This window comes from Rhamphochromis longiceps, linkage group LG19 (assembly GCF_057381845.1).
Source record: "Rhamphochromis longiceps isolate RC_006_pf linkage group LG19, R_longiceps_female_GT1.1, whole genome shotgun sequence".
In the NCBI taxonomy this organism is placed as follows: domain Eukaryota; kingdom Metazoa; phylum Chordata; class Actinopteri; order Cichliformes; family Cichlidae; genus Rhamphochromis; species Rhamphochromis longiceps.
In genome coordinates, this window is record NC_140575.1 from 27,956,253 (window position 1) to 27,975,667 (window position 19,415).

General features: G+C 38.9%; 3 protein-coding genes across 4 annotated transcripts; all 3 read left to right on the forward strand.

Moving 5' to 3' along the window:
• The first annotated feature begins 480 nt into the window (after positions 1–480).
• On the forward strand, positions 481–3,908 carry LOC146646971 (antimicrobial peptide NK-lysin-like). 2 transcript variants are annotated; one of them, XM_085391204.1, is made up of 6 exons: positions 481–553; positions 665–748; positions 796–797; positions 1,498–1,575; positions 1,655–1,809; positions 3,622–3,908. In XM_085391204.1, the coding sequence occupies exons 1-6, from the start codon at positions 505–507 to the stop codon at positions 3,692–3,694; spliced, it is 441 nt and encodes a 146-aa protein (XP_085247330.1). In that variant the 5' UTR covers positions 481–504; the 3' UTR covers positions 3,695–3,908. The 2 variants fall into 2 exon arrangements, with proteins under 2 accessions (XP_085247330.1, XP_085247329.1); XM_085391203.1 differs by lacking the exon at positions 796–797 and having other exon boundaries at positions 505–553; positions 665–741.
• A 7,421-nt stretch (positions 3,909–11,329) lies between these two features.
• On the forward strand, positions 11,330–13,751 carry gnly (granulysin). The gene is made up of 4 exons (XM_085390903.1): positions 11,330–11,372; positions 11,447–11,541; positions 11,639–11,731; positions 13,572–13,751. The coding sequence occupies exons 1-4, from the start codon at positions 11,330–11,332 to the stop codon at positions 13,749–13,751; spliced, it is 411 nt and encodes a 136-aa protein (XP_085247029.1).
• A 1,061-nt stretch (positions 13,752–14,812) lies between these two features.
• On the forward strand, positions 14,813–16,475 carry LOC146646973 (antimicrobial peptide NK-lysin-like). The gene is made up of 5 exons (XM_085391429.1): positions 14,813–14,945; positions 15,052–15,137; positions 15,699–15,776; positions 15,856–16,010; positions 16,199–16,475. Exons 1-5 carry the CDS (start codon positions 14,897–14,899, stop codon positions 16,269–16,271), a joined length of 441 nt encoding a protein of 146 aa, XP_085247555.1. The 5' UTR covers positions 14,813–14,896; the 3' UTR covers positions 16,272–16,475.
• The last annotated feature ends 2,940 nt before the right edge of the window (positions 16,476–19,415 follow it).

The following is a 19,415-nucleotide window of genomic DNA, read 5'->3' on the forward strand; positions in this document are numbered from 1 at the left end:
TTTACCAATAAGTCAGAAACACTGTGAAATACAAGTCAAAAAGCACTAACAATACCACATCTATATATATTATAGTAAATTTATAATCAGTTTTCTCTGAAATTCTACTGTTAACCAGTCACAAAAACCTCTAAAGTGATGTGAGAACATTGTGCATAAAAGCATCGCCCTGCTCTAAATGTGGACAACACACTAGCTGTTATTAGATTTTGCAAAACTTAACTAAATAAACTCAATAAAGATGGTCATATAAACATTAATATTCAAATAAGAGATAAAATATTGCCCCAAGATGCCATTGCCTTTTATGTTAATAAGGGAGTGCACTGACTGACTAAAAAAGACAAATCCAAATATGTAGGTTGTTGCGGTGATGTGTATATTTTCTGCTCTGTGGTAACTGGGTTTGAATTTCAGAAATGTACATGTGCAACCCATGCACCTTTTCCTATATAAAAGCATCTATAACCACAGATACTCAGGCATCATCTCTCACTGGCTGCGATGGAAACATCTTCACTCCTCCTTCTGTGCCTTGTGGCAGCATTTTCAGGTGTGTACCTTAACACTTGTTTGCATGAGAGTGGATATGAAACTGCAAAATCACCGATGTGTCTTTATGACTTAAATTGTAATTTGGCATTTCTACTTGTTTGAATCGCAGTCCGTGCTGTCCATGGACGGACCTTAGAGGTCAGCATCGATGATGAAGAGGACGTGGACATCGAAGTTTCGATGGGGGCAAGTGGTTAATGTTACCGCTTTAAAGAACTGAGCTTGCACTTTGAATATCAGGGGTGGCACTTCGCGGTCTCAGTGAAAAATCTGAACTTTTTCATTTCAACTTAATTTCTAAGTCAACCTGACTAAACAAAAAATAAGACTTATGATCAGTAATGGTAGAAGTATTCAGAGTTTACCTAAGTAAAAAAAAAAAAAAGATTCCTGGCACAAGTGAATACAGTGAATTTAAAAGTGAACTTAGTAAAAGAGAAAGAGAAACAAAGAATAAATATATTAATAATAGTTTCACCAAGTAGGCTCCATTGTCTCAGTGACTTATCAAACTACTTTTGCACTTGGGATGGAGATGCAGGGTACACTGGTCAGACAGCCAATCATCATCATCATGTGAATGCCACAGAGACACAGAGAAACATTCACTCTCACATCCATGCCTTTATTAAAAACGTATTTTATATTTTTATACATCATTATTATTAATAAACAGCAGTACACATACAGTATATCACAAATATACAGATACAGTTGTGGTCAGAGGTTTGGATACACTCATCTTCGGCATGAATATCCGGGATTTTTTTTTTTTTTTTTTTAAGGATTCCTTTGAACTGATTTTTTTTTTCACCATGGTGCCAAAATTGAAAGATATATGTTGTTTAATGATTCCAACCTGGAAAAAGTACTACTATAATTAACGTCTTATTTAGAGCCACCAATAACCCTAACATGCATGGGTGTGTCTTATATTTGCAGCTTCCAGGAAAGTGCTGGGCTTGCAAGTGGATTTTAAACAAGATGAAGAAATTTGCAGGACCAAACGCCACTGCAGAGGTAAAATGTCTGATAGAGTACCTGCAGCAGTTAACGGCATCATTCAGTCAGAACAGTAATGCAAGTTTTACTTTCACAGAGCCTGAAGTCAAAGTTGCTCTCTATCTGCGATGAAATTGGACTCTTAAAACCTTTGTGCCGCAAATTTGTGAAGGTGCACCTGGAAGAATTGATCGAGGAACTCACGACAACTGATGATGTGAGGACCATCTGTGTCAACACGGGAGCATGCAAGTAAGTTCCCACTATTTTGTCTTGTTGATCTGAAACCACATAGTTTAAATCAGGGTTGATCTGAATGGTTTCTGCAGCATTGCAGAATTTTAGAGATAGCTATGGGACCAAAGTAGCAGTTTATAAGTAGGAGCCCTAAAAAAAACAGACCAGCGTGAATTTTGAAGTGCTGGCTTGTTTATGGGAAATAGAAGACACAGAAATATCCATGCAAAATAATCTATGCATCTAAGTCCCAGAATAAATAAATATCTCTCCGTGTCCAGTTCAGGTTTTTCTGTCATGTGTTACCGCGCCAGATCCGCGGAAACCTCTGGCAGTTACTTGAAGGTTCCGTAACTGACGCGTAGCCGGCAACAGCTTACTATACAGGTCAACTCCGCTAGCAAAAAGATCGAAGGAGGCGTAGGAAACTGCTTCACCGAACTTTATTTCTTCTCCAAGGCACGAACACCGCGTACAGTGGGCTGAAAGTTTACTCACAGCGAGCATCGCCGACACAACTCTGGCTGTCGAGGGAGTTATTATATTCCTTTTATTTATTTTCTTTTCGTCTCTTCTGTAGCTAACAGTTACTTTTTTCCCCTTCTCCGCTCTCTCTCTACACACACCCACCAGGCAGTCCCGCTACACACATCCCGAATACATTTCCCATCAGGCTTCATCCTTAAAGGGCCATGCCTGTAACACATGCTAACCATCATCAGCTCCTTTGCGGTTAATCTAGATTTCTTCTGTCTGCTACACTTGCAGAATGACTGGTTGGGAACGTTCAGTAGCACTTCAGTGGGTTACCAATACAATTACAATGAAAGCGTTACTGTCGATACTTTCAAAGAGAGCGCAGTGACAAGATTGCCTCCAACAGGTGTGAACTTCTTAGAGAAAAAGACTTTTGCAGCTGACCGTGTTGCATATGCATTTCAGATAGTTTTGGGAGGAGAATAATTAAATTAAGTGCACAAACAGATTTAATAACGTTTGCGACATGAAATTTACTAATCTTTGCGCTGATATTTCACGCCGGAAAGGGGAGGTTAAGGTATTTTGCTCTTAAATTTGAAGGCGTCTGGATGGGGGGGAAAAAAAAAAAAAAAAAAAAAAAAAAAAAGCACAGCTTTTATAAATAACCCGGAAAACTGACCACTCTTATGCGCGCTATTTGGGGATCACATGTGTAAAATCAAATGTTGGCTTGAGTCCTTGCGGAACAGAGATTAAAGTGAAGTGCTACCAGAAGTGTGAATCATTTCCTTATCTCTGGGACGTGAGTTGATCCAACAGTCTCAGGTTAACAGCGTCGGGTTTTCAACGCTAGGGTCTCCACGCGGCACAACTTGGCCAAATCCTCATTCAGACTCACAGTAGATGTTATCCACAAGGACCGAAGCTGGACACAATCACATTAAAATAAAAAATTTAAAAAGGCATCTGTTCCCAACGTGCTCGGTAGTCTCTCTTCACTCACAGGCTCGTACGTTCGTGCGTTCTCCCCCCCTCTACTTCCACCAGCGAGTGGCTGTCTCTGGTAAATTTGATAAAGGGACAATACACCAAATAGAAGCGTGCAAAATAACAACAGCAATGTTATTTATGAGTGCAAAATACAATTCACATTAGATTATATTAAAGTGGGTTACAGTTCATTTTCAGAAATGTCTCAGCAGTGTTTACTTCACTTTGTTACAACTTTAACTTGATAAATGCTAAATACATAGGCTAGCTTCAACATGCAAACATACCCTAATATTATCTGTAATAGCTCATTATATGTTTTTAATGTTTCTGTTTGTTTTGATTTGCTCTCTTTAGCCCAAAGGAGGTGGACCTGTTTTTTTATCCAGAGAAGGGAGCTCCACGCATTGACGTTAAGGAGTTTCACTGACTTCATCTGCACGAATACAATCCACAACGGCTTTGGAAAAAACAAACAACAAGTCATCCCAGTCGCATTTGCCAATAATTAACCAATTAGTTTCTTCTTCTGCTTTCTTTTCAAACGGCATCAATTTACCTTTATTTCCTTTGCAATGCCATACGTTCAATTTCTTTATCTGTATCTATGCACTGGTATCACAAATAAACCGCTGAAATCATCACATTGACTCTGTTTTGTTGTTGTTATTGTTGTTGTTTTCCAAACCAAACTTCAGAGTAGCCACTCTGATCAGAGATATGAATGCCAGCACTGTCGCTATGAAGCAGCAGCACTTCAATAAAGTCATGCACATAAATTTTAAACAATTCTTCAGGGGGGACTTTGTTGAAACCTTTAATCCTGTAAAGAAATCCATGTAATGATCATTTAAATATTAAGAGGAAAAGCATTCATTAATTCATTCAGCCCATCAGGCTTCACCATAACAGGATGCTGGTGTGTGCTGCTAATATCCTCAGCCAAAGACCATTATTTCTTCTTGGTGTGGCATGTGTCAGTGAAAATGATGACTTAGTGAGCTGTCTGTGTCGTTCTTGAACATTTCGCCAGCAAATAACTTTGCATGAAAAAACTAAAAATAAATAACCGATCATGGGTCAAGTGTCTAACCAGAGAAAAAAAAACAGAACCCACATTCTATGCAAAGTCTCGATCGTAGATAAGTTTTGTGTAGCTCAAACTAAAGATTCCCACACTGTGCTCATCATCAACAGTAGCATCATTTTACTTTGCTTAGAGCTAACTAGCTTTTAAAAAAAAAATAACATCAGGTTAATAAATGATCAGTGTGTAAGAACAAGTAAAGAACTCGCTGTTCAGTTCAGCTCATTGAAGTTAGTTATAGTGCTGTAGTAAAAGGTTGGAGCACACTTGCTTTCAGAACTGTCTTCACACTTTGTGACAGAGATTCAACAAGGTGCTGGAAACATTTCTCAGAGATTTTGGTCCATATTGGGGGTGACTGCTGCAGATATGTTAGCAGCATATCTATCTGTGTGATTGAGATCTGATGACTGACTTCCAATACAATGAACTCATTGTCATGTTTAATAAACCAGTTTGAGATTCATGACATGGTGCGTTATCCTGCATCATCAGAGGCTGCACTTCCCACAATGCTGTCCAGGGCATGTTAGGACTACGAGGAGAATTAAAGTAAGCAACCCCTGTAGAGATTTAACCACCAAACACAAAATGATACTATGACCCACTCACTCTCCAGCCTTTCAGTCCCAAGGAAAGCTGTTTGGGAATCTTCAGAGCAGGAATGCAAATACATTATGCTAATTTTCCTGTTGACAAAAACGTATTTATTCCTTAAAAAACACCCACATTCCCTGTCATTAATGATCAGTTTTATAATCATTTAGAAAAAGATGCACTGTATATCCCATCAGCAGCAGCTTCATCAGAGTGGCAAGTGGAAAGAAGAGATGCTTCGTGCCCTGCAACACTCTGCAGATGATCAGAGGCAAATGTTCAGAAAAATGAGGACAGAGATGAGAGAGGGGGAGGCAGCATCAGCCAGGTCAGAAGAAATGACTACAAGTGAGGGAGTTCACCATGTGAGGAACTTTTCGTTGATCTTTCACTCCAGATTATTAAGCTATCTACCAGATAAAGGGTGGGTCCTGTGGTGTGCAGTTTATCTGAGACTGCAGTCCCCAATGCACATGTGATGTTCATCCTCACATGACTAAACAAAAAATACGACTTATGATCAGTAATGGTAGAAGTATTCAGAGTTTACCTAAGTAAAAAAAAAAAAGATCCCTGGCACAAGTGAATACAGTGAATTTAAAAGTGAACTTAGTAACAGAGAAAGAGAAACAAAGAATAAATATATTAATAATAGTATCAGCAAGTAGGGTCCATTGTCTCAGTGACTTATCAAACTACTTTTGCACTTGGGATGGAGATTGTGATGGCTGCACTTACAGCCACACAGTGGTAATATCACCATGTTAGTGTAGAGGCTTATAAGTAACCTTGCATTCACATTTCTTTCTTTAAATATAGGAATTAATTTACAGGACAATAAATAACTGGTTTTGGTTTAGAGTTAATCCACATATCCACATAACACTGCATTCTAAAATAAGTGCGCACATTTTAGTTTACACTGTTATGTATGATTAATTTTTTGTTTTCTGAGTTACCTTAGTTCCAGCTGTTCCAGTCCCTTGATTAAGGAGCCAAGAGGCAGAAAAGGGGCGGAGCGAGCTTTAAAGGAAGACTACAAATTGGTTCACGCCATAACTCAGGACCATGGGGGGGAATTGGAGTTCATTATGTTTGGTTTAGTTAGGTTTTGTGTGTTTTACCCCATCTCCTGTTTTTGTGGGCTGATCAGCCACTATTTAAGTTTCCCCTTTGTCTTGGTCAGTTTGTTTGAGTTATCAGTTGTGGTGTCAACTTTGAGTAGAGTTTTGTTATTTTGACCTCTTTTATGTGCCCAAGATTTTGAGTCTTTTTGCATGAGTTAACCAATTATGTTTTTTGGGTTAAATAAAAAAATCATTTTTTTGGACTTTAATCTGTGCCTAAGTTTTCTTCATTGCTTGGTCCATCACAGAGATGCAGGGTACACTGTGGTCAGACAGCCAATCATCATCATCATCATCACGTGAATGCCACAGAGACAGAAACACAGAAACATTCACTCTCACATCCATGCCTTTTTCACCATGGTGCCGAAATTGAAAGATATATGTTGTTTAATGATTCCAACCTGGAAAAAGTACTACTAAAATTAACGTCTTATTTAGAGTCACCAATAACCCTAACATGCATGGGTGTGTCTTATATTTGCAGCTTCCAGGAAAGTGCTGGGCTTGCAAGTGGATTTTAAACAAGGTGAAGAAACTTGCAGGACCAAACGCCACTGCAGAGGTAAAATGTCTGATAGAGTACCTGCAGCAGTTAACGGCATCATTCAGTCAGAACAGTAATGCAAGTTTTACTTTCACAGAGCCTGAAGTCAAAGTTGCTCTCTATCTGCGATGAAATTGGACTCTTAAAATCTTTGTGCCGCAAATTTGTGAAGGTGCACCTGGAAGAATTGATCGAGGAACTCACGACCATCTGTGTCAACATGGGAGCATGCAAGTAAGTTCGCAGTGGTTCATCTAAATGCTTTCATTTTTCAGATTATTGGGATTAGTCACTTTGTAGCGACTTTAAGTTCCCACTATTTTGTCTTACTGACCTGAAACCATATGGTTTAAATCAGGGTTCACACCCTTGATACTTTAATGATGATTACAATAAAACAATGAAATATAGTTTTTATCATAACTCATTATATTTAAACGTATGTGTTTCTGTTTTTCCAATTTTCCCTCTTTAGGCCAAGGGAAGTGGACCTGTTCTTTTATCCAAAGGAGGGAGGTCCAGACACTGAAATTAAGGAGTTTCAATGACCTTACATGCATGAAAAAAAACCCATCAAACTTTATTCCAAAAATAATTGACAAGAGCTAGCTCCCACACTTTAAAGTATCATCACTTTTATCCTTCAAAACAGCTTACCTTTATTTCCTTTACAATGGCTGCATTTTCCATTCTTCTATCTATGCAGAGCTTAAAAAATAAACAGATTAAATCATTTCACTGACTCTGTTTTTTTGTGTTTGCCAAATCTAAATGAAACTTCAAGTTCAGAGCAGCCATTGTTATCAAAGATATGAATGTTCGAACTGTCACTATGAAGCAGGAGCACCACAGCTTTTGCTGAGTCAAGTCATGCACATACATTTTTAGTGATTCTTCTGGTGGCACTTCTTAGAATTTTTAATGGTGTAAAGAAAGTCAGACCTCTATTTTCTGTTTTCAGTGGGGAATATTAAAAGTAAATGAACAAAAACACCCCTTTTCTATCTGGGGTAAGGGTAACGCAATAAAAGCCTCATACTGGTTACACATGTATGGATGAGTTGCCAGTCTCTGTTTTAGCCCTGCGACAGAGTATACACCACACACCACACTGAGCACTGGAGCCCCTCAGGGCTGTGTGCTCAACCCACTGCTGTTCACTCTGCTGACTCATAACTGTGCAGCAACCGATGACACGACTGTGGTGGGTCTCAGTGAGGACCTCACCTGGACACCAAACAGCTGGTCAAGAAGGCTCAGCAGCGGCTGCATTTCCTGAGGAGGCTGAGGAAATTTGGTATGTCGACCAAGATCCTCAGCAGCTTCTACAGCTGCACTGTGGAGAGCACATTGACCAGCTGCATCACTGCATGGAACGGCAGCACTACTGCTACGGACCGCAAACGCCTGCAGAGAGTGATGACTGCGGAGAAGATCACCAGGAGTCCGCTGCCCTCTCTGCAGAGCATACCATCACAGAGTCCAGAGGAGAGCTGCCTCCATCCTCAAAGACCCCACACACGCTCAACACGCACTGTTCCAATCCAGAAATTCACAACTCAACAACTCCTTCTTCCCCACTGCTATCAGACTCCTGAACGGCTGACCTACCTCAGCTGCAATTTGCACATCAGGACACTTTGCACACTAAGTTCATTTTGCACATTAAGCTCCTTTGTACATCTGCATACCTCACTTGTCTTCACTTACTTATTTTTGTACTTATTTAATTATCTTTCATTAATTTTTATCCTTATTTTTATCCTTATTTATCTTGTTCCTTTAACCCTTACCTACTGTAACTTGGCATTTGTGTATGGACAGCAAAGGAATAATTTCATTGCACAGAGAAATGCTATTTCTTCTGTACACATGACAATAAACACTTTGAATCTCAAATCTTGAAATCAAAGCTTCACAGTAAATCTATGAGTGTTTTATAGTAGGTGTCCATTGAGTAAATTAGCCCTTAAAAATGCAGTGTTTCATATCTACTTTAAGAAAACTGTTTTCTGCACTTCCTTTGTTTCAAGAAGAGCCTCGCCATTGCATGCATGAAATTTTTTCAAAGCTATCTGCCACTCAGAACAACTTGGCTTTAAAAACCCGCAGGAAATTTCCCCAGTTGTAAGTGGTGCCTTTGTGGCGGCATGTGTGAAACTGACTCTTTCACGGATGTGTTCTCCAATAGGACGTTGGAAATGAACCACTGTTCATTTGGTAATACTTTTATTTTAGTGAATCATCTTGAATGTCCTTTTGGATATTTTTATCAATCCATTTTCATCCGCTTATGTGTGACAGACTGGTGACCTAACTGGGGTGTATCTTGTTCTATTTCAGCTGAAATAGATTCATAACAGCACCTACAAGAGGGGATGACCTTAAGCAGCCTTAGTTTATTCCCACCTGACCAACCTCATGTCTTTACTGATATTTTCATGCACAGCACCTGCCGGCCCACAACTTGACTGCTTAATTTCCCCCTCACTGTTTGTACAGGCTCTGCACTACCTGCTCAGCAGTGTGTAAAAGCTAAAGAGTCATTAACCTTGCGTTTTCGGTGTTTGCCACACATTCCCATATTCTCTTTGCAGTTTTAGAAGAACATGATAGGATTTCATGCAGGTATGTCCATTTTTAAGTTGTTTTTCAATTTTGCAATTCTGTCAGATTGTGAACTTTCACACATACTCTCTATACTCTATGACACATGTCAGCAACTGTCAGCAGCATTTTTTTTCTTTTTACAATGTTGCTGACTGTGCTCTTGAAAGCGAGAATGTACAACACGTAAGCGTTCGAAGCAAGAAGGTGTTGGTCTGCGTTTCCTTTTCAGCTGTTAAAACTATAGAAAGCTCACTAGCAAATATATCTTCAAAATTGAAATACACAATGGAAGACTCAAACCATACATTTGGCGAAATATCAAAAGTGGCATGCGGTGTGAGAGGCCCAACAGCCCTGTAGTGTGGGGATTGAGATTGCCATTATAATGTCAGGACGTTACTAACTTACAGGTAAAATGAGAAAAGGTGCCTGCACAATTCTTTCACATTGCACCATTTTGCACATATTCTCACACAAAAACACATACAGATACGAATATTGACGGAACCTCAAAATATACACGTGGTCAAAATGTGAAAACTTGTGGTGTGAGAGCCACAAAAAGCATAGTGGTGGTGGAGAGGGCCGGTAAGATCTTTAAAATGTAGATCTGAAGTAAAATCTGATAACACTGCCCTTGCAATATTTACTTCAAAAATATGCCAGTCACTAAGAACAAGTTATCAGACAGAGATGCGGTTCACATCATTAAGAAGCTATTTTTCCTTTATTTTTACATTGCATTTTACATTTTGCATTGATTAAAAACATAAAATAAAGGAGCTGCTAGACCATGCACTTATATTCTTTTAACATTAGCTCAAAGCTGCAGCTTACCAGTGGGAGAATGGGCTGCCAAGACAAGAAATGTAAGAAGAGCTATCAAATTTGTGCATGTTTTTCACCTCTTCATGCGCACCCACGATAAGGTGCAAGTCAAACCAGGGGAGCATAAATAACCACAGCACACAAAAGTAGATCCTGGTGCTCATGTTCCCCAGGGAAGCTACGCACATACACCCAGCCATCCATGTGATGTAAATGAAAAGATTCAGTAGACCAGGCGACCCTCATCCATAACTACAGCAAGCACTGACCTTTTTGGGAATTTGAGCCACTTTAGGGCCTCCTATGACTAACATTCACACACATTCATACTACTATGGATAAATCAGAAATAAACATGCAGTTAGTATCTTGTCCAGGTGACCTGCTCTACCACCTGAGCTACAGCCAGTATCACAATTTGACCCTTGTCATACTTGCTTAAATCCTTACGCTTGCTCTTATATTTTTTTATGCTCCTAACATCAACTCTGAGGACAAAAAAAAAAACACTTTCCCCGTAAAATAATTCTAAACTTCTTTTTTGTCAGTGCTCATATAATTGTGCCTGATCAGTGATGATATGCCTCTCTCTTTCTAGTCCCTGTCAGTATTCTCACTGCAGGATTTTGAATCAAGTGAAGGTTTTCAGGAAGCTTTCAAGACAACCTCAAGAATATTGTTTGTAAATTATTCCACACTTCGCAGGGTTTTTTTGCAGATCAGTGAACCTTGGCCCATCTTTACTTGTAAAACCTTTGCCTCTCCGTGACACGCTTTTTTATACTAAATAAAGCCAGCTGGTTTAATCATTTGCAAAATGTTCTTCCAGCTGTTTCCTTTGAGAACCGCTTACTTTTCCAGCTTTTTTTTTGCCCCTGTCCTAACTTGTTTAAGATATGTGGCTGAAATCAAATTCAACATGAACCAATATTTTACTCGAAAGGTTACAATGTATCAGTTTAAACATTTGGTATGTTTTTTATGTTTTACAATGCAAATTATTTTATTTACTAGATGTGCAAATCAATGAATTCTCTTTTGATTTCCTTTTTTTCACAGAATCCCAACCTTGTTAGAGTTGGGGTTGTATTTCAACTGACAGTTAATGCTGTTTAAAAAACACTTTATTCTGCAAATTTTAAAAATGCTGTTTAAGGGTCACTATGTGGTAAAATAAGTGCTGATTTTTTTTTGAGAAGTAAACTGAATAAGCCGCAGAGAAGTATAAAAGGCCCAGAAAACAGCACAAATCTGACAGCGTGGAAAACCATGAGTCCTGCCATCACCATCGGCCTTCTCCTGCTCTCCACAAGTAAAAAAGTAGCAATATTTACTCCACCTTTAAGATAACTGAACTACTTTTCTAAAGCATGCTTTATTTCTTAGCTTTTGTTGCGTCGTTGAAGACTCTGAAGGACCAAACTAAGGAGGAGCATTTTCCACAGCATGAAAAAAAGAAAGGTGACCACAACAAAGAGGAGGTGAGAAAGCTAAAATTTGACAAAGTTTCCCTTGTAGAGAAGCTTATTTTGTTATTTTGTGCAAATTGAAAACTTTTTACCAAAACTTTTATCTCAGATTCTGTGGGATGAAGTTTTTCCAGGCTCCTGCCGTACTTGCATGACTATTGTGTCCAGAGTGCAGAAGCAGATTGGAAGTGATAAATCAAAGGTAATGACTGTAATATATGGTGAACAGTACTGCTGTAATAACCTCTCAGAATTTCTTGTAATTTTTCAGAAATTCCACATAAAGAACCTGACAGTGCTGCCAATAAAATACCAGCATGTCAAGCTGTTATTGGATTGAAGTGGTAGGGTATAGGAAATTATTTAAATGTGTAGAAAAGTCTTCTTCAGCACATAAATGTGACACTGACACAGAAATAGCCCTCTGGGGTTTGACATTTGGGAGGGGATTTTTAGATAATAGGAAGTTATATACAGTGCAGTCAGGGGCAGCACAAATGTGATCCCCTTAAACTGATTTTTTTAAGTTTTATTGTCTCTTTTCCTCCTATAGTTATGGATTCTGTCACTAGTTAGCTAACATAAACAAATGTAAGTCTATTAGCTGCTTCACAGACAGTTGTATCTATGTCCGTTTTTCAAAACAGGGCATCGTGGTGTAAATTAGCCTTTATGTGTTAGCATTTCATGTCCTCTTTAAGGTCCTGCTAAAGCATTTGATGGGTTTAGACTTTGACTAGACCACTTCAAAACCTTCATTTTGCTTTTTGGGGTGTTTTTTTGTTTTGTTTTTTGAGTCATTCAGAGGTGAACTTGTTGTTGAATTTTGAATGACCATCCTGCCACATAAACCATGTGCACTTGAGCTTTGGGGCATGAACTAAAACATTCGCCTTCGGGGTTTTTTTGGTAGAGAGAAGACTTTATCGGTCTATTAGTTACAATAAGCTGTCCAGGTCCTGTAACAGCAACACAGCCCCAGACCGTCATATCACCGCCACCGTATTTGACCATGATGGCCTTTTTATGAAATAGTGTGTTAGTTTCATGCCAGATTTAATGGGACTCTGACTTCTCAAAAGTTCCTCTTTTATCTTGTCAGTGGGCCCACTGATCATAAAGATGTTTTTTGGAATATGTGAGGTGAGCTTTTGTAATCTTTTTGCTCAGCAGTGATTTTCACCTTGGAACTCGCGCATGGGTCTCAGTTTTGCCCTGTGTCTTTCTTATTATTGAATAATGAACTCTGACCTTAACTACGGTAAGTGAGGCCGACACTTCCTTTGAAGTTTTCTGGGCTCCTTAGTGACCTCCTGGAGGAGTCAGTACTGTGCTTTTGGAGGAATTTTGGTAGGCTGGGAAGGTTCACCGCTGTTCCAGGTTTTCTCCATTTGTGGATAATGGTTTTCCCTGTAGTTCATTGGAATCCCAAAGCCTTAGAAACCCTTTTCAGACTGAAAGAGGTCAATGAGCTGATTCTTTTACATCGTTGCATGATGTGTTGCTTTTGACACTTTTTTTTAGCTTACTGTAAGGATTTCTGGCAGTAATGAGGCCTGGGCTGGGTTAATGAAATTGAAGTCAGCTTTCCAAAAATGTGGTTAATCAATTAAATCATAACTTAACAAGAGTGGAAATCATTTTTTCACACAGGACCTGGTAGGTTTGGACAGCTGTTTCCCCTAAATTAATGAAATCATCATTTAAAAACTGCATTTTGTATTTACTTGGGTTCTCGTTGTCTAATGTAAAACTTTGTTTGATGATCTGAAACATGTAAGTGTGACAAATATGCAAAAATCTAGAAAAGGGAAGGGGGCAAATATTTTTTGACGCATCTGTAGCTTTGTACATATATGCCACAAGCCAGCAGAGACATTATTGTCAAGTTTTATTAATGCTGTGCATTTGCTGTTTTTGTCATACTTTTTTCGTCTATAGTCTCAGTGTTGGACACATAATTTAAAGCTATTTTAATTTAACCTTTAAGAAACCTATACTGAAGCTGCTTGTTTACTGTTTTCACATATTTTTACTTGAAGGACAAAATCAGGAGGCTGTTGGATGGTGCCTGTAATAAACTGAAATTCAATTTCCTAAAGTCGGCCTGCAGAAAGATCTTGAAAACAGTAAAAAACAAGTTGATTGACGCCTTGACCAACGGCAAGTCTGCCAAGACCATCTGCACTAATCTGAAACTCTGCAAGGCCACCTTTTTATAAAGTTCTGAAGAACTTGTGATGCTTCAACTGTTTGTGTTAATAACACAAGCCTGTGTTCATGTTTTCTTGCTTTTTCCCTCCCAATAAAAAAAACATATTTTTACTGTGATGTCATTGGTTTTCTTATACATATACGTATTATGAGACTCATATTCTGTCAACTATAGACTAGATGAAAATTAAAATAATTGCTTTTGAGTGTGCATACTGGAAACATATTGCCTAATTAGTCATCACCATAAAGCATGACCGTCTTCTGTAACTACTAAGCTATTAACAAAGCAATTGACTCTATTGATTAGAATTAGAAAGTCTTATTTTACTCATAATGTGTCCTGTTTACTTGCAACAAATAAAACTACATAATAATTTCACGTCTGACATATAATTAATCCACACAGGTTCCATTGGGAAGTTGCCTTGTCTTCTCCAAAACCTCTGTTGCACAGAAGCAATGAGGTGTGCAGATTTTACTCTTATTACTATCAGTAAGCAGCTAGTGAGCTTGAATTAGCAGCTAGTAAACCTGTGTACTGCAAATGCTGCAATTCTTTGAGCTTCTGACTTTAAGAGTTCTCTCTCACCTCTGATCTCTGACAGAAATGTGAAAGTCTATTTTCAAAACTGAGTCGCCTCACTGGACCCTTATAAGGTCGCACATTGCCTTCCAGGAAGTTATTAACTTATAGGCAGGTTGAGAAAATAGGCCTGCACAGTTACAATTACCTCTGTCCAAAATCAGTGTTGGTTTTTGTTTATATATGACCACAAAACTGAAATACATATTTGTGGATCAATAAACTGCATATTAAAGGTTTAGAATAAGATTTACACATAAATTTATAGCATGATACAGTCATTGATTTTCAGGGGTGTTAACAATGAGGCAGGGACACTGTGACAGCCTTAAGCCATAAAAGGATCACTGTGTTCTAAATGTGGACAACACACTAATTGTTCTTTAGTGGGTGGGCGAGGTGGTGCGTGACTTTCTCACAGCGTGGCACCCAAACCACGCAAAATGTGTTCTCACATGTGGTTTGAATTTTACGCCTTGCAATGAGGTGTGTGTAGAGCCCATGCACCTTTAACTGTTTAAAAGCAGCCATAACTACAGATACTAGCATTATCTCTCAGTGGCTGCGATGGAAACGTCTTCCCTCCTCTTTCTGTGCCTCGTGGCAACATTTTCAGGTGTGTAACGAAAAAATTGGTTTGCATGAGAATCCGTATGAAACTGCCAAATCTTCTCTTTATGATTTAAAGTGTGATTAAGTATTTCTGTTTGTTTGAATCGCAGTCCGTGCTGTCCATGGACGGACCGTAGAGGTCAGCATCGATGATGAAGAGGACGTGGACGTGGGAATTTCGATGGGGGCAAGTGGGGTTAGTGTTAATATTAAAGAACTTAGGTTACACTTTATCAGTCCACCTTTAGATATCAGGAGTCACACTTTGCAGTCTTTGTGAAAAGCTTTTTCATGTCAAATTAATTTCTATGCCAACAACAATCATTGGATTAGAAATGAGAAAAACAAATGAATTTTGTTCATTTGTAACACAATGTGGGGACATATCTGACTTCTGAAACCCCAACTATGCTGATATTTTGAGGTTAACCACACACTAAGTCCAACAAAACCATAACATTGCATGGTATTTAACGAGCTTGCCAAAGAAATGAGTATACCAGTGTATCCACGGAATATACTGAAACATGTCTCTAAGTAGGATAAATTCCCTGAATGACTTATCAAACAAGTTTTGCACTGGGGCTGGAGACTATCCCAGCTAATACTGGGTAAGATTAAGAGGGTACGCTGTGATCGGGTAGCCACTCACAGGGATGGCACATAGACACACACGACCATTCGCTCGCACATCTACAGCTTATTGATTAGAGTCACCAATACACCTAACATGCATGGGTGTGTCTTATATTTGCAGCTTCCAGGAAAGTGCTGGGCTTGCAAGTGGATTTTAAACAAGGTGAAGAAACTTGCAGGACCAAACGCCACTGCAGAGGTAAAATGTCTCATAGAGTACCAGCAACAATTAACGGCATTATTCAGTCAGAGCAGTAATACAAGTTTCTCTTTCACAGAGCCTGAAGTCAAAGTTGCTCTCTGTCTGCGATGGTATTGGACTCTTAAAATCACTCTGCCGCAAATTTGTGAAGGTCCACCTTGGAGAATTAATTGAGGAACTCACAACAACTGATGATGTGAGGACCATCTGTGTCAACATGGGAGCATGCAAGTAAGTTCCCAGGGGTTCATCGAAATGCTTTCATTTGTCAGATGATTCACTTTGCAGCGACTTTAACTTTAGATGTTAAGTTTGAGACTGAGACCAAATTCAGCATGCAAACATGCCTTAATACTACAATGACACCGATGATACTGCAACCCTGATTTTACACCACAATTATTTTTTTCTCTCTTTAGGTCAAAGGAGTTGGAGCTGCTCTTTTATGCAGAGAATGGAGCTCCACTTATTGACGTTAATGAGCATGACTAACTTTAGATGTATGAATAAACATTGAAAAAAAAATCGCAGTAATGACTGAGAAGACTTAGCTCAAGTAATCATTACTTTTGACTTCAGCTTTGTTTCCAATCTGCATTAACTTACCTTTATTTCCTTTGCAATGCAATGTTTTTTTTTTAATTCTTCTGTCTGTATCTGTGCACAGCTAACACAAATAAACAGCTGAAATGATTAAGCTCACTCTGTTTTACTGTTGCATTTCACCAAACCTTAATAAAACCTCAATTTCAAAGTAGATGCTCTGATCAGGGATATGAATGTCAGCATTGCGACTACAAAGCAGAAGCACCCCCAGCTTTTTCAAGTCAACTCATACATGTAAGGGTCTTGTGGTTCTTGTGGTGACACTTCTTAGAATTGTTTAATGACTCAAACCACGCTTTTTCCTGTTCTCAGAGTGAAATATTAAAAGCAACAACATTAAAGCAGCTTTTTCTATGTGGAGTAAGGGTAAGGTTTTAAAATACATTGGACTGGCTGCATGAGTGGGTGGAGGGTTTCACGAAGCATAATATTTGGCATTTATGCCTCACATTTTAGAGTCATAAATTTGCCAAAGAAAATCAAAGAAGTACTCATGTAAGTAATTAAAATGAGCACTTTTCAAAAGCACCCCTCCCCTAAAAAAAACAAACCACACTAACCAAATGCAAGTCTAAGGAGATGAGCTTTAAGCTGTTTTTTAGACACTGCCGAGGCCACAGATCTGAAGCACAAGTCTGGGGGCCAGTTTTACAAAAACTCTGTGGATCGAGCTGGTTAGATATGAGGACAAAGTGAGGACTTTGAGAGAAGAGGGGTTTATTTATCCTAAAACACACAAAAATATACAAAATGAGCTCACAATACAGGGCAAAAGAGGGCAAATGAACATAACTAAACTCAAGCCAAATAAGCAACTTTGCATAACTGCAAGCTAACTGCTAAACAAAAAAAAGGTGACCTAACACACAAAGAACAAGAGCACTCTGAGACGACAACGCCCCCCTGAGGGCCAAGGGCTATACTAAAACTTTGATGTTGTACGATGTATTTATTAGAACATGCTGGTATCAGCCTGCTTTTATAGCAACTGACCTTTGATCTGTGACCTCAAAGGATTATTACTATTTTCTTTTCTTTATCCATGTGATTGGAGCTGAATTGGCTGAAATCTTTGGCTTCTATAAACTATAAAAACTTAAGATTTTCAGATATATTCACTCAGTGGGTGATTTTGTGAAGCATTACGGCGTTATTGTGATGTAATAAGGTATCATATTAAAAAAAATTAAGAAGTCTCTCCACGCCCTTTCATATGATACATTATCAATGTGGTTTCTTGAAAAAAAAAAAACATTTTCAAGATCAACTTTGACCTTGGGCTCTAACCATGAAGGTCAAGGTCAAATGGTCATTTGATGAAAATCAAAGATTAAATCAGTTTGATTTGAAAGTTACATCAAATAAATAATACTCAACACAACACTAAGCAAACAGGCAACTCATAAGTCAAAGAAAATTTAAGAAAAAATACTTAATTCTGTGACAGAGCTGCACTTGGTGTGATCCAATCAGCTCTTCCTGTATATTACACTGCTGCATGGTTCTCTCTTCCTGATGCCAGCATCCCTCAGCAGCTGAAGGCTCCTGATCGAAGATTCAGCAAATGAGGTGAGGGGATCAATGCATTAGCTCACGTACAAATCTGTCAGGTGCACAAAGAAGGACTTCAATTATTTCACAAACACTGTGCATTTTTCAGAACATTTGAAAGGTTAGTGGTAACATCTGTGTCATGAACACTTATCAAAGCAGTAGTACTGGGAGTATTGACGCTAATCATAAATGCTTATGAATCACTGTCTGTAAGACAGAAACAAAGAATGGAGAACCATCATCATCATCATGGACACACATCTCCCACCCCCTTGCATTTAAGTCACCAAAGCCACAACAGACAAGCAACTAAAAAAGAAAATGCCTTAACCTCTGTTTATTGGGTGAATAAACAAAGGAGTGAATAAACACCATATAATGTTATTTCATGGTGGATTTTGTAGAATTATGCCTCCATAGTTCAATTCAATTTTACTTATACAGCACCAAATCACAACAACAGTCACCTTAAGGTGCTTTATATTGTAAGGTAGATCCAACAATCACATGAGCAAGCACTTTGGGAAGGAAAAACTCACTTTTAACAGGAAGAAACCTCTGCCATAACAAGGCTCTATGGTGTTTTCTTCACTTCTGACTCTTGCTTAATTAGTAAGAGTGGATTAAAAGACTTATAATAAGCTGTTTTCCACGTCCTCCTTTCACACATCAGCACAGTCCAGAGCACATGACAGAAAAAATCGCAGTGCCTGCCCAGCTTTAGGTGTACTGTCGTCCGAGACTTGCACCGCAGTGTTGGCGTTTGTTTCCCTGTTGGCCATGCTTCTTGTTGTGGTCATCTGTTGTCTTCTGGTATTTTCTCCGCAAGCGACCTTTCCTCGACCAATGAGATGAGCGGTAATCTGAATTGTCATACTCGAATTGTCATAAGTGTGCTGTCAGCTCATTGGTCACAAAGCAGGAGAGGGGCTGGGAATTATGTTTTCAAACAAAGCGTTAATTCCATAAACATTTATAGACTACTTTTGATTCTCACTGTATTACGGGACAAAGTGCGTCCCTTATTAGCTCAATACGGGACGTGTACTTTTGTTTCTAAATACTGGACGGTTGGCAACCCTAGTTGTGACAATCAGTTTCTGAGTGTTCCCTCAGTCAAGCTATGAATAATGGGGGTTTTCCCCCTCTCTTCCTATTCATGTCTATAAACTGGCAATAAAGGGTTTCAAACTGGTCCAGTGATTACCTGAGTTTTATTCTTCTGGAACTTAATGAGCAGTTGAACTGGTATACCTAATGAAGTGGCAGGTGAGTGTATGGACTTGAGTTCTGATTCAAAGCTGTTAAACATCAGAGCTGCGCAGCCCGTGTTCTCTGAGTTTTGGTATTTTGTAGTGAGTCACAGCATTAAAAACAGAGACGTACTAACTGACAGTAATATACCTCAAAGTGGAACATCATGTGGCCTTTAAAGTATCCTGAATACAAATGGGAGGATTATGTCCCAGCCCTGCC

Bases quoted from the DNA above. Each gene is read 5' to 3' on its own strand.
- LOC146646973 (XM_085391429.1), top strand. From the start codon at position 14,897: ATGGAAACGTCTTCCCTCCTCTTTCTGTGCCTCGTGGCAACATTTTCA. The intron at 14,946-15,051 runs GTGTGTAACGAA...TTTGAATCGCAG, and splicing joins CCTCGTGGCAACATTTTCAG to TCCGTGCTGTCCATGGACGG. The intron at 15,777-15,855 runs GTAAAATGTCTC...TCTCTTTCACAG, and splicing joins GACCAAACGCCACTGCAGAG to AGCCTGAAGTCAAAGTTGCT.
- gnly (XM_085390903.1), top strand. From the start codon at position 11,330: ATGAGTCCTGCCATCACCATCGGCCTTCTCCTGCTCTCCACAA. The intron at 11,373-11,446 runs GTAAAAAAGTAG...TTTATTTCTTAG, and splicing joins CCTTCTCCTGCTCTCCACAA to CTTTTGTTGCGTCGTTGAAG. The intron at 11,542-11,638 runs GTGAGAAAGCTA...CTTTTATCTCAG, and splicing joins GTGACCACAACAAAGAGGAG to ATTCTGTGGGATGAAGTTTT.
- LOC146646971 (XM_085391204.1), top strand. From the start codon at position 505: ATGGAAACATCTTCACTCCTCCTTCTGTGCCTTGTGGCAGCATTTTCA. The intron at 554-664 runs GTGTGTACCTTA...TTTGAATCGCAG, and splicing joins CCTTGTGGCAGCATTTTCAG to TCCGTGCTGTCCATGGACGG. The intron at 1,810-3,621 runs GTAAGTTCCCAC...TGCTCTCTTTAG, and splicing joins GTCAACACGGGAGCATGCAA to CCCAAAGGAGGTGGACCTGT.